This window comes from Protopterus annectens, chromosome 5.part1 (genome assembly GCF_019279795.1).
Source record: "Protopterus annectens isolate FY-2018-M chromosome 5.part1, PAN1.0, whole genome shotgun sequence".
Taxonomy (NCBI): domain Eukaryota; kingdom Metazoa; phylum Chordata; order Ceratodontiformes; family Protopteridae; genus Protopterus; species Protopterus annectens.
The window spans coordinates 684,209,308-684,220,781 of NC_056736.1; the positions used below are offsets into that span (position 1 = coordinate 684,209,308).

At 43.0% G+C, this 11,474-nt stretch overlaps 2 protein-coding genes across 2 annotated transcripts in view; one reads left to right on the forward strand and one right to left on the reverse strand.

Moving 5' to 3' along the window:
- EXOSC8 (exosome component 8) overlaps positions 1–1,383 on the reverse strand; it is a 533,341-nt gene extending 531,958 nt beyond the window's left edge. The window contains exon 1 of the mRNA XM_044073308.1: positions 1,098–1,383. Within this exon, the coding sequence (XP_043929243.1) occupies positions 1,098–1,114 (17 nt within the window). The 5' untranslated portion in view covers positions 1,115–1,383. The remainder of the gene's footprint in view (positions 1–1,097) is intronic.
- Positions 1,384–1,455: 72 nt separating this feature from the next.
- ALG5 (ALG5 dolichyl-phosphate beta-glucosyltransferase) overlaps positions 1,456–11,474 on the forward strand; it is a 593,309-nt gene continuing 583,290 nt past the window's right edge. Inside the window, exon 1 of the mRNA XM_044073307.1 lies at positions 1,456–1,726. Coding sequence (XP_043929242.1) covers positions 1,661–1,726 — 66 coding nt within the window. The 5' untranslated portion in view covers positions 1,456–1,660. The remainder of the gene's footprint in view (positions 1,727–11,474) is intronic.

Genomic DNA, 11,474 nt, shown 5'->3' on the forward strand with positions numbered 1-11,474 from the left:
TGTGTTATGTGGCGGATCCTGGCACCCGACAGGCAGCTAACAGTAACCTTCTCCTTATTCAGCCTAGTGAGCTGGTATTCTTCGGTCATATACTATCCAACACTGTGCTACTTGGCTGCATCATCTCCGAATCTAGCTCTGACGTTCTTATTCTTGTTCCTGCTGGCTTCTCTTTTCCTTAGCTATCCCCCCCCCCCCCCCCCCAGATACTTGAAGCTGTTAACCTGTTCCATTACTTCCCCTTCTAGCTCAATTTTCAGTTTCTTCTGATTTCCATTTGCTGCTACAACTATCTTGTTCGTCTGTACTCATTCTTCCAAAGTGCAATCAATCATGCATTCCATTATTAAGAAACAGCACTTAAGGCAAGTGAAATGCTTCTGCAAAATAAACTCCAGCCGCAAGACTGTAGTGTCAATGGAAGGTTCGCTGTTAGCAGAAGGAGCCAGCATAACTGCAGCACTAAGTCAAGGATTAAATCGTTGCACTTTACAAGTAGGAGAGCAAACGTGACATGCAGATGTTCCCATGAAAACACCGTTATTATATGGTCAACCAAAGTACTGAATTATTTGCTGAAACCCTGAAGTCAACTTCTTGTATGTTGGGGGGGTGAGATACTACACTTTAACACAAGCACGTTTACTACAAAGATTAACATTATGTGAACTAAAATTAAACAGCCAGACCTAGTGTAAAATATGAACTAACCAAAAAACTACATAACAAGCAGCGTCGCAATAAACGTACATAGCACTTGTCTCGAGTACTGTTGCTAAAATAAACTCTTGAAGAAAGCCCAAGGAATAGAAACACTAAAAACACAACACAGTAGATAACTGTCTATCAAACATCTTTACACTGGAAACAAATAAAGGCAAAGCTCTCTTAGAAACCAGACTGATGCACGCCTTAAACAAGTTACTCAAGTGACGTGTATTTATGTCAGAGTGATGCAAAGACAAGTGACAACGTAAAACTTAATCAGATTGTGAATACCACAACAGAATTTCACTACAGACACGATTTAAAACGAGTACACGCCGTGTCAACCTATTCAAAAACAATTACAATTTCTCTAAACTGCATTTACTCACTTAAATCCAGTCGCCATATTTTTATAGGTCCACGTGAATGAGAAACGTATAGACTCCAAAACGCAAACTGAAATCTCCAATACACTAGCTATTTCAACATTGCTTTTGTTTGTTTGTTTTAAATAAGGGAATATGATAAATGGGGTAGGCGAGTTATACTTGGCCTTGATTTGTGTATTTTGTATACAGTATTGTAAATGTTTTTTCCCCGCGAATTCACAACACACACTTTTTGAGACTACAGAGTACGTTTCCCAGAAGGTGGCGCTACATATTTCTCCACACACACACACACACACACACACACACACACACACACACACACACACACACACACACACACACTCCGTGACGGAAATGGCTCTGCCACTCTATGATTCTTTATTCCGTTGTCGTAAGTGAAGCGGTTCCGCATTGCTGTAGCTATGTTCCAGCCCACAGGAAGTTTTTGTATAGTACAGTCATGCAAATGCTATAGCACTTGAGAGCTGTCACCTGCAGGTTTTTATATTTGCACTTATACCATTGTCCTGTCAGGTAGTCGAGCTGTGAATTATGTAACAATGGACTGTTGTATTTGTGAATTTGTCCTGGCTTTAGCTGCACTTGCACTAGTATCTCTATTACTGGTGAGTAAGGTATAGATTTACAAATGTCATGTTCTCATTTGCCCCCGATTTTGACAACTATCCTAAAAGTGTATTTGTGGAAGAAAAGTAAGGGCTAAAGCATAGAATATTATGATAATATTTTAATTACACAGGCCGAGACTGCATTTGCACAATTAGTCAAAGGATCACTTCATTCCAAAGCAGAAAAAAAGTGTTTTATAATTTCTTGAACTTTTCCCTAGTACAAATATTTCTACAGCACTCTTATGTGGTTATTATTATGCTTTATTTTATTTTTATAAACAAAGATGTCCCCGCCAAGGCTGCCACGCAAAATGTACTCGTATTTTGCACTGATTTTTGTCTTCCCCATGTGACTTTATTATGGTAAAACGAAGAAGTTTGTACTGAGAGAGTTTTTACTGTGGTCTCTTCATTGATATACATATGGTATTGCGTGTATGCTGTCTTCCTACATTTTGACTGTCACTGGAAACCGTGTCAATCTGAAATTTTTAATAGTTTTTACTAACCTGTTTTAATGTACCTTTGAATGTTAGCCTTTAAAAAGTAACCGAGTTGATATGTTACTGTTCAGGTGAAGACATGACTACGACCCAGGTTTGAGTAGCAAACCAAGTGAATGGCTGAGTAGCAAGGTGGATGGAATTGTCTGTCTTGGGAAGGATGAGGGACCATGGTGTTAAAAGGAAGATTGTTTATTTGGCCCTTGTGAATGCTATAACTTTGAGTGATTGCTGGGCTGGGTGTACAGAATGACTAAAAAGGCAGGGCTGCGCTAGGGCTCTACACAGATGTGTCCTAATAGGCCATACCTCATTGTCTGCCCAGCTTCACTGTACACATTCCTAAGTTGAGAGGTAGGACTAGGGGAAAACAATGGTATGCAGGAGCACCATATGTGATGATGTCAGCTGCTAGCTGTGCTCTGTGCTTCTCCTCCCCAACCTACTACCTTCAGAGAAAGTCTTATCCCAGGGGATAAGCACAGGAGCAGCTGATGCTCAGATAGAGGCACTCTAGGAATAAAAAAAATATAGCTGAATTACTTGTTCATAGGTGTGTATAGGCTAATGGCCTTGGAGCCTTTACAAGCCTAGCCCATAGGATTACCCTAGCATCATGCCACCCAACCTTAGTTCTCAGTGCCTCTGTCGAGTAAAGCCACTGGTGTGATCCCTGGGATGAATTTTCTATTTCCCATCCACTTATCAAGATTTCTCTTGAAGAGGGCCAGTGAGGTGCTGTGCTTGACATGTATGAGAAGTCTATTCCATAGCATGGGCAGTCTCTGGGTTATGAACCTGTCCCTCCAGCATGTTTTGTTGATTGTGGTAATGAGGTTGAGGTCTCTGGAGCTTGTGGTGCGGAGGGATTGGGATTTCTTTAGATGTAGCATTTCTAACAGAGCTGGGTTAGACATGGCTTTGTAAGTCAAGCAGAGATTGCCTCTAAGTAGGCGATATGAGAGAGAATAGTTGGAGTTTTGTCCATATAGGACAAATGTTTAAGGCCTAGGATCCACTTTGTGAGGTACGTTTGCAGCCTTTCCAGTTGTTGCAGGTGTTTAGTGAGATACATGCCAAATGGGGCATTGTACTCAATGAGTGGCCTAACGAGGGAAGAGTAGAGGGAGACAATGACCTCTTTCTTCCTGGATGCAAAACCCTTAGTAATGAGATGTGTCATGTAGAAGGACATTCTGACTACAGTGGTAATGTGGTGGTCAAAAGAGAGGTTGCTCTCAACCTGTGTTCCCAGATCTCTTATGACACCTTCTGTGTTCAGCAGACTACCATCGATGTGGTAATTCATAGGAACTGGGTTTTTCCTAAAGGGGATGACGACATATTTTTTGGCATTGAGCTTAAGGCCATGGTTCTGACACCAGTCATTGGTCTCAGTGAGGCCTTTCTGTAGGATGTCAACATCACTTGGGAAGTTAATAGTTCCCAACTTGCAATCGTCTGCAAACTTTGTCAGCCAAAGTCCCTTCGTGTTGGCCTGGACTTCAGAGAAGTAGATACCAAACAGGAGAGGAACAAGGACCGAACCCTGTGGGACTCCACTCGTGACTGGTCGGCGTCTGACTTGGAGTCAGCTACCTTTACACTGTGGGTTCTACCTGTGAGCCAGTTTGCAACCCACCTAGTGATATAGGGGTTGATGACTAGCTTATTGTGAGTTCTTCTATGATTCCTGACTGGGAAATAGTATCAAAGGCCTTGGCCAGATCAAGGTAGGCTGTATGAACCACCTTGCCTTCTTGCACAGCTCTGGTGACTGACTCAGAGACGTTGAGCAGGCATGATCTACCCTTCACAAAACCAAGCTATATGGGATCCAGAGTTTGGAGATTCCCTATATTCTTGTTTATTAGGTCCATGATGTTGTGTTCCATAGCTTTGCATATTAGACTCATCAGGCTAATGGGGGGGGGGGTGATAGTTCCCAAGGTCTGTAGTCGCTCCTCCTTTGTGGAGAGGGATGACTGTAGTAGTCCACCATTCAATAGGGGCAAAGCCTGAGGTGATGCTGTGATTGAACAGGGCACACAGGTGAGGTGCCAGTTCACTGTGTAGTTCATGTAGAACACAGCCAGGGATATTGTTAGGTCCCACAGAAGCTATATTCGTGGCCTTGGACAGTGCTGTTTTAACCTGTGCAGCAGTAATACTAGGTGCCTGGCAATCTACTGGTATTGTGATTGGTCCTTTGGGGGGAGGGATAAAGCTGGCACTGAATCTGTCGGCCAGTGTATTGGCAATATCTGTTGGCTCAGTATAGGAGGTACCATTGTGCAGTAGCTCAGAGCAAATCTGGGTATTGTCGTGGAGATTCTTTACATAACTAAAGAAAGCCTTGTGGTTGTCTTTATTATCTGCTGTAATTCTGTTTTCATAGCTAGCTTTAGAGGATTTGATGAGGGATCTCAACTTTTTGTTGAGGCTGATAAGGGAGTTTTTACAGTCTTGGGACTTCACCTTATTCTGCATCAGTTTCCTTCTTAAGTTGTAGAGTTTGTTTATGGCAGGGGACCATCAGATTGGCTTCCTTTTTTGGAGGAGAGTGTCTTGGTTCCATTGGATATGGCGAAATCCATGCATTTGTGTATGTGTTCGTACAGTGCATTGGTGTATAATTCGGTGGTCATGCAACTATTCTCCATTTGCATGGGTGCCGTGAAGTTAGCCACCTCTGTTGTTTTTTTTTTTCTTTCTTCTAAACTCAGAATTGTGGCTCACATTTCCAGCTCAGGTATGATGTTTATTATCCGTGACACTTTTGTAAATTATATTAAGACCAAGCTGGCTAGTGGCACAGACTTTCTATTATATTTTCATTTTTATTGATGCTGTATCTGCACATGGAATCTTCGATACAGCTGTCCTCATTGCTCACTGACCTGCCTCAGTTGAATACTATCTGTATAATGAAGAAGAAGCTGTGGTGAAAGCAAGCAAAAAGTAACCTGGAGTTTTATAGAAAATAGCAGTGGGAGTCGTAATATGCAAGACCTGTTTTTCTTTTTAAGTGGCATTTTTGGGGTTAGATTAAAAGAAAGGAGCTCGACGTGTGGCTGCAGTTTTCCTTTTCATTGATATTTGAATGCTAAATTTCAAATAATTGTCTTTGTTCAAGGACAGAATTGTAGCTCTGGGTCTCCGTGTCCAACTTGGGTATGATGCTAGTCGTATGTGTTTTGATAAACCATCTCTATGTACTCACTTTCAAAACTTTTCAATCACCTCTGATTGACTACAGTCAGTGACCTACTAAATTATTCTTTTGTCTCAAGGTAGTAATTCTTCTGAGTTATTTTCTTTTTAATGCCTACGTGGTATAGCAGATGATAAGGCAAGACAAGTAAACACAATTTATGTAACGTGTAAATGTTCTGCTCATGTCTGCTTATTTGTACTTAAATATTAGCATCGTGGGAATGCATGACTAGACTTCTAAAGATCCTCACTAATCTGTAGTCTAGTAAGTACCTATGAACCTATGTGGAATTTCGCGAACACCAAATGTTAGCAGGTTCTGACATAAAACAATTTAAATAATTGTTAAATCTTGTTTGCACTGTGAAACTTGATATTTGGATGGAGCTATCCTCTAATTTCTATTAGTTTTTACAGTGAAATATTATTCAGAGATGGGCAATGAATTATATTTGGGGTTCACCAGGTGGCATGAACATTGGCTGTAAGTAATATGGTCACTGTTGATCTAACGCCCCAACCCTATGAATAAAATGGGAAATAGGAGGTTGATGCTTATGCTGATTTCTCAGTCAGGGGGCAGCACATTGTTTGGTAGGATTTTAGGACAGTGTTATTTCAACTCTTTGATTATAGTTACAGAACATAACATAAGTTACCACTATGAAAAATGGAGTCCCGTAGCATGTATAATTTTGTTTCATGCTGTTTGGGTTCTGTATTATAACATCAAAAAGACCAAGTGTCAAACGGCCTAAAAGCCGAAAATGCCATACCTTGAAGTTGCTTTTGTGGGGGGCTGCGCCCCCACCCCCGCTAATTATATATACCAACTCCGAGATCGCACTACAGTGAGGAAAGGGCAAATTTTCTGATCGTCACTGCACTGTAATCTCACAAAAAAACACATCGATGAACAGTATTTTTGCTCTTTAGACCGTTCGATCTTCAGCCATTTCATTGTTATAATAAGAACCCGCTGTTTGTACTATTTTTAAAAGTGCAGCTCAGCAGGTAGATGTACCTCCTACATATTTGCACTTGTGCTACAAGCACTGCACTTCCATCCATCTTAATTAGCTCCATGGAGACAAAGTATACTGTACTTACTGGTTTATGGTGCATGGAGCTCCATGATTACACTGCAAAATTGGAAAAAAAAGATAAACTTGCAAAGTGCTGCTGTAGCACAAGACCCAATCTTAACAGCAGTTTCAGAGTTGCATAACAGTTGATGTCCTTAAATTCAGCACTGCAGTATTCCTTACGAATGGAATTCCCTGCTGTGAAGCCCTCCGTCTGGCCAGTTTACAGAAGTCTACCATTGGTTTAAAGTATGCTGAACGTCACCTGTATGCATAGGGTAGGGCATAAAGGTATTGTTCAGGTGTACCATCCTCAGAACAACTTTCTCACCAGTCCAAACACTGTTTTAACCACTGGCTTGTTAAATACATACTGTTTTTTTTTGTTTGTTAGCATTTCTGTGCTTCCTCCTGTTTGCTGGAGTTCTCACAGTTGAAAATAAGTAGCCGGTTGGGTTTTTGGTTACTTTTTTCTGTTTGCTTTGTGGTGTTTGGAGTTAATGTCATCCAGGAAGAGTAAATGCCAGTGTTGGGAGACTGATTCCCCATAAAGACCGCCACAATAAGTGTCTTTTTTGCCTAGGTGCTGCTCACGACCATACATCTTGTTCATTTTGTCAGGGGTTTGTTCCCCAAAACTCTTCATAGTTGCCTTTCTTCCCTTTCCTTATACCTTGAGAACCAGCGACTTAAGCTTTTTGCTGCAGGTACTATGGATGGAACTTCCTGCCCTGAGGGTCCGCCATCTGTGAAGAAGGTGCATAAGGTAAGACTGGAATCTTCCTCTGTCGGGAGCTTCTCCTGAGGTTATTATGCACCCAGAATTTCATCCAGTTGTTTTTTCAGATTCTTCTACTGCATCTGGGTTGGAGGCTGGTGAGGATCTGGCGGGCAGCACATCTGATGAGGCTTTGTAGGTGTCCATTTTGGGCATTCAGAGGGAACAACAGTTGACTGTTTCTGAGGGGTCAAGTGGGGTTCCAGAGTTTCTCTTTAGGGCAGAGGTTCCTACTGCAGTTGTGGAATGCCATCCTGAGTCTGGGCCTTCTCAGGTTTCTAGGACAGCTGTCCCCCTAAAAAAGAAACGGAAAACTAACCATGTTCCTTCTGCTCCTAAGGATCCACACAGTGAGTGTCCAGCCTTTACTCGGGTTTTTAATGCTTTACTGTCGTTGCGGCCTCCTGAACGGGTTCCGTTCCGGCTGCTCCTTGATTCTCCTCCTCCCCCAAGAGGCCCAGAGAATTGCATTCGTCTGAGGTGGATTATGATGATGACTCCCTTCTTATTCTACCCAGATTCCTTCTCCTTTAGACTACGGGTCTGAGGAGGAGGATTCTCATACTCTAGATAATCCTTCTGAGGAAATTTCCTTTGGAGACACGGTCTCTAGGATGATGGGATTGGCTTGTGCCCAGGTTTCGGATATCCATAAGGGGTACTGTGAGTTACTACAGATGTCATTCCTCCTGTTTTGCCTGCTTTATTGGTTGTTGTTTCCACAGCCTCTAAAGCATTGGATTCTCTGCCCCCTGCTGATAGGTTTTATAGGTGCCTGAGGATTGTTCCTTTTTGTTTAAATGTCCTGCTGCTGACCCCTCTGTGGTGTCTGTGGCATCTGATAAGCCGTCTCATTTGCTTCCTTTATCCAAGTTACTGCCTTCTGACAAGGACAGTAGAACTATGGACAGGCTGGGTAAGAAGGTTTATGCTTCAGCTACCATAGCTTTTGGGGCTATTAATTATCAGACCCACATCTCTAGGTATGTCTTGGCTCTTCTTTCTCAGGCTTGTCAGATTATTTCTGATCTTCCAGACTCTGAGAGTAAATCTTACTGCTCTTTGCTTGGGACTTCCTCTCAGGTAGTTCGTCATTCTGTCAAATGTAGTTATCATTCTGTCAAATGTAGTTATGATGCAGCGGATGCCTCTTCTAGGGCTGCTGCTTCTGGTTAATTTCTGAGGAGATATTCATGGCATCGGCTTCAGCCTTTGCCCGATGATATTAAGGCTAAGTTGATGGATGTTTCTCTGGATAATACTCTGTTTGGTGAAACAGCTGCTGGTTTAAGTCTCTTCAGGACAAGGGGAAGGCTTTATAGGAGCTTAAGCATGTCTTTGTTTCTCCTGTGCCTAAATTTCAGTGAAACTACCCTTCTAAGCCAGCCTTTATTCGAAGGCAATCTTGCCCTCCTTCTAAAGGTAAAAAGGCAAGTAAATGGACTTCTCCTGCTAAGGCCACTCAGACTGCAGCGATTCTTAAGACTTCCTTTCCTGACAGACCGGGTGCTGTCTGACTATCCACCCGTTCCCAGCCACATTCCTCTTTCTCTTCCTGTTTGGCTCCGAATCGCCCAGGATTCTTGGGTTCTGTCACTTCTTGTCTTGGGGTACTATTCAAGAAGTGCCTGTGTCCCAAAGGGGGAAAGGTTTTTTTTCAAGAATATTTCTAGTACCCAGAAAAGAAGGCACTTGGAGATCTATGCTAGACCTCTCCCATCTGAAAACATTTCTGAAGATGCCTTCCTTTCGGATGTTGTCCCTTCAGTCACTTTTTCCTCTCATGCTCCCTCAGGCCTTTCTGGTGTCTCTGGACCTCAAGGATGCTTATCTTCATAATCCAACCCATCCTCTCTTCAGGAGATTTTTGCATTTCTCTGTTGCTTCCTGGCGGTTCCAGTTCTGTGCTTTGCCCTTTGGCCTTTCTACTTCCCCAAGGGTTTTCACCAAATGCCTCTCTCCTGTGGTTGCCTTTTGCAAGCTTCAGGGGATCCAAATCTTTCCTTATTTGGATGACCTGCTGATTCAGGCATCTTCTCTAGAGGTCCTTTTGCAGAATCATCATTTTTACCATTTCTGTTCTACATAGCCTGGGGTTCACAATAAACTTCAAAAAGTCTTCCCTGACTCTCTCTCAGGATCATGTCTTTCTGAGCTACAGGTTTCAAACAGTGCCAATGCTGGCATCCCTGCTTCCTCCAAAGGCATTAGCTCTAATTTCTTTCTTTCAAGTTCTTCTTCCCCTGGCCTCCATTACAGCCAGGGAGTTTCTGAGAGCTCTGGGGTTCATGGCTTCCACCATTCCAATGCTCCCTGTGGCCAAGCTCCACATGAGGAAGTTCCAGTGGTTTCTGAAGTTGGTGTGGCTTCAGCATGCCCATCCTCTAGACTTTCCTTTTTCTCTTCTCCCGTGTCTCAAGACAGAACTTCTGTGGTGGATTCAGCAGTTGCCTCTAAAATAAAGGCCTCCTTTTTCAGCCTCCTGTTCCCTCTCAGGATCTGGTCACAGATGCTTCAGATGTGGGATGAGGAGCAACTTTTGGCTCCCTGAGAGTTCAAGGAGTGTGGTTGCCTCGTCAGTGGAAGGAGCACATCATCAACAAAGAGATGAGGTCTCTTATGCTGGCTCTTCAGGCATTTCACCCTCTCTTAACTGCAAGGCCTTTCAATGTATTCACAGACAATACCACAGTCATATGGTATGTCAACAAACGGGGGTACGAGAGCCTACCATCTTTGCCGGCTGGCACTTCTGGTATGGGATCTGGCAATCCAATATCGTGTGACTCTTCAGGCAGTTTACATTCCTTCAGATTGGAACATTGTGGCAGACAGTCTGAGCAGGTCCTTCACTCAATCCCACAAATGGATGCTTCACAGGGATGTGTTTCTGGACATTGTTCACCAGTGGGAAACTCCTCAAGTAGATCTCTTTGCCTCCCCTCTGAACAGACAACTTCTCTGTTTTGTGCCAGTCTCAGGTCCTCTGGTATGGAAGGAGGACACCCTCGCATTTTCTTGGAAGGGGATGTTTCTTTATGCATTCCTTCCCCTTCCTAGAGTCCTGTTCAAGACTCAACAGGATGCTTCCAAAATTTTGTTGGTGACTCCCTTTTGGCCACGACAGCATTGGTTCCCTCTACTTCTGCATCTTGCCATGGACAGTCATCACAAGTTACCTCACAGGGTGGATCTTCTCACACAAGACAAGGGGTCTCTCATCCACCCCCACCTGCCCACACTTAATCTGACACCGTGGGTGATAGGGTTTTGATTCCTCATAGACACCTTTTTTCCTGTGGACGTGCTGCAGGACCTGCAGGAGGCCATGAAACCTACTACTAGGAAATCCTACTTATCTAAATGGAAGATGTTTTCTATTTTGGTGTCTTTCTTGTGACTTGGACTCACTTTCCATGGATGTTCCTTTGGTTCTTATTTGTGTGAGTTGCTGAATGCTGGTTTGGCCTATTCTATTAAGGCCCTCTTATCAACACTTTCTGCTTGTCTGCCTTTAACTCCCCCATTGGCTCCTAGATTTGAGGCTAAGGAATTTCTTAAAGGCGTCCTTAATATTAGACCTCCCAAGAAGCCTGTTTCTCCTCCCTGGGTTCTTAATTTTGTTCTGCAAAAATTGACTCGGGCTCCTTTTGAGCCTGCTGTTTCTGCTTCCTTGCAACATTGTTCTTGAAAGACAGTTCTTTCGTTAGCTTTTACTTCTGCCAGACGGGTGTCTGAGTTGCAAGCCCTTATGGCTTGTCCACCTTTTTTGATATTTCAAGAGGACAGGGTGTCCTTGCATACTAATCCCTCTTTCATTCCCAAGGTGGTTAATGAGTTGTCACTTAATCAGTCTATTAATTTGTCTACTTTTTTTCCCTTCGCCACAATCTGACAGTGAGAGGGTGCTGCATACCTTAGATGTGCTTAGACAGCTCAGATTTTATTTGGCGAAAACTAAAGCTATCAAAGTCTGACCAGTTATTTGTTTCCTTTCATCCTAGGTCTTTAGGTTTGGCTGTTTCCAAGCAAATTGTTTCCACTTGTATTTCAAAGGCTATTTCCTTTTGTTACACTTTTCATGGCAAGAGCCTTCCTTCTTCTGTAAAGGCTCATTCCACTAGAGCTGTAGCTTCTTCTGGTGCTTTTTTCAAAGGCTT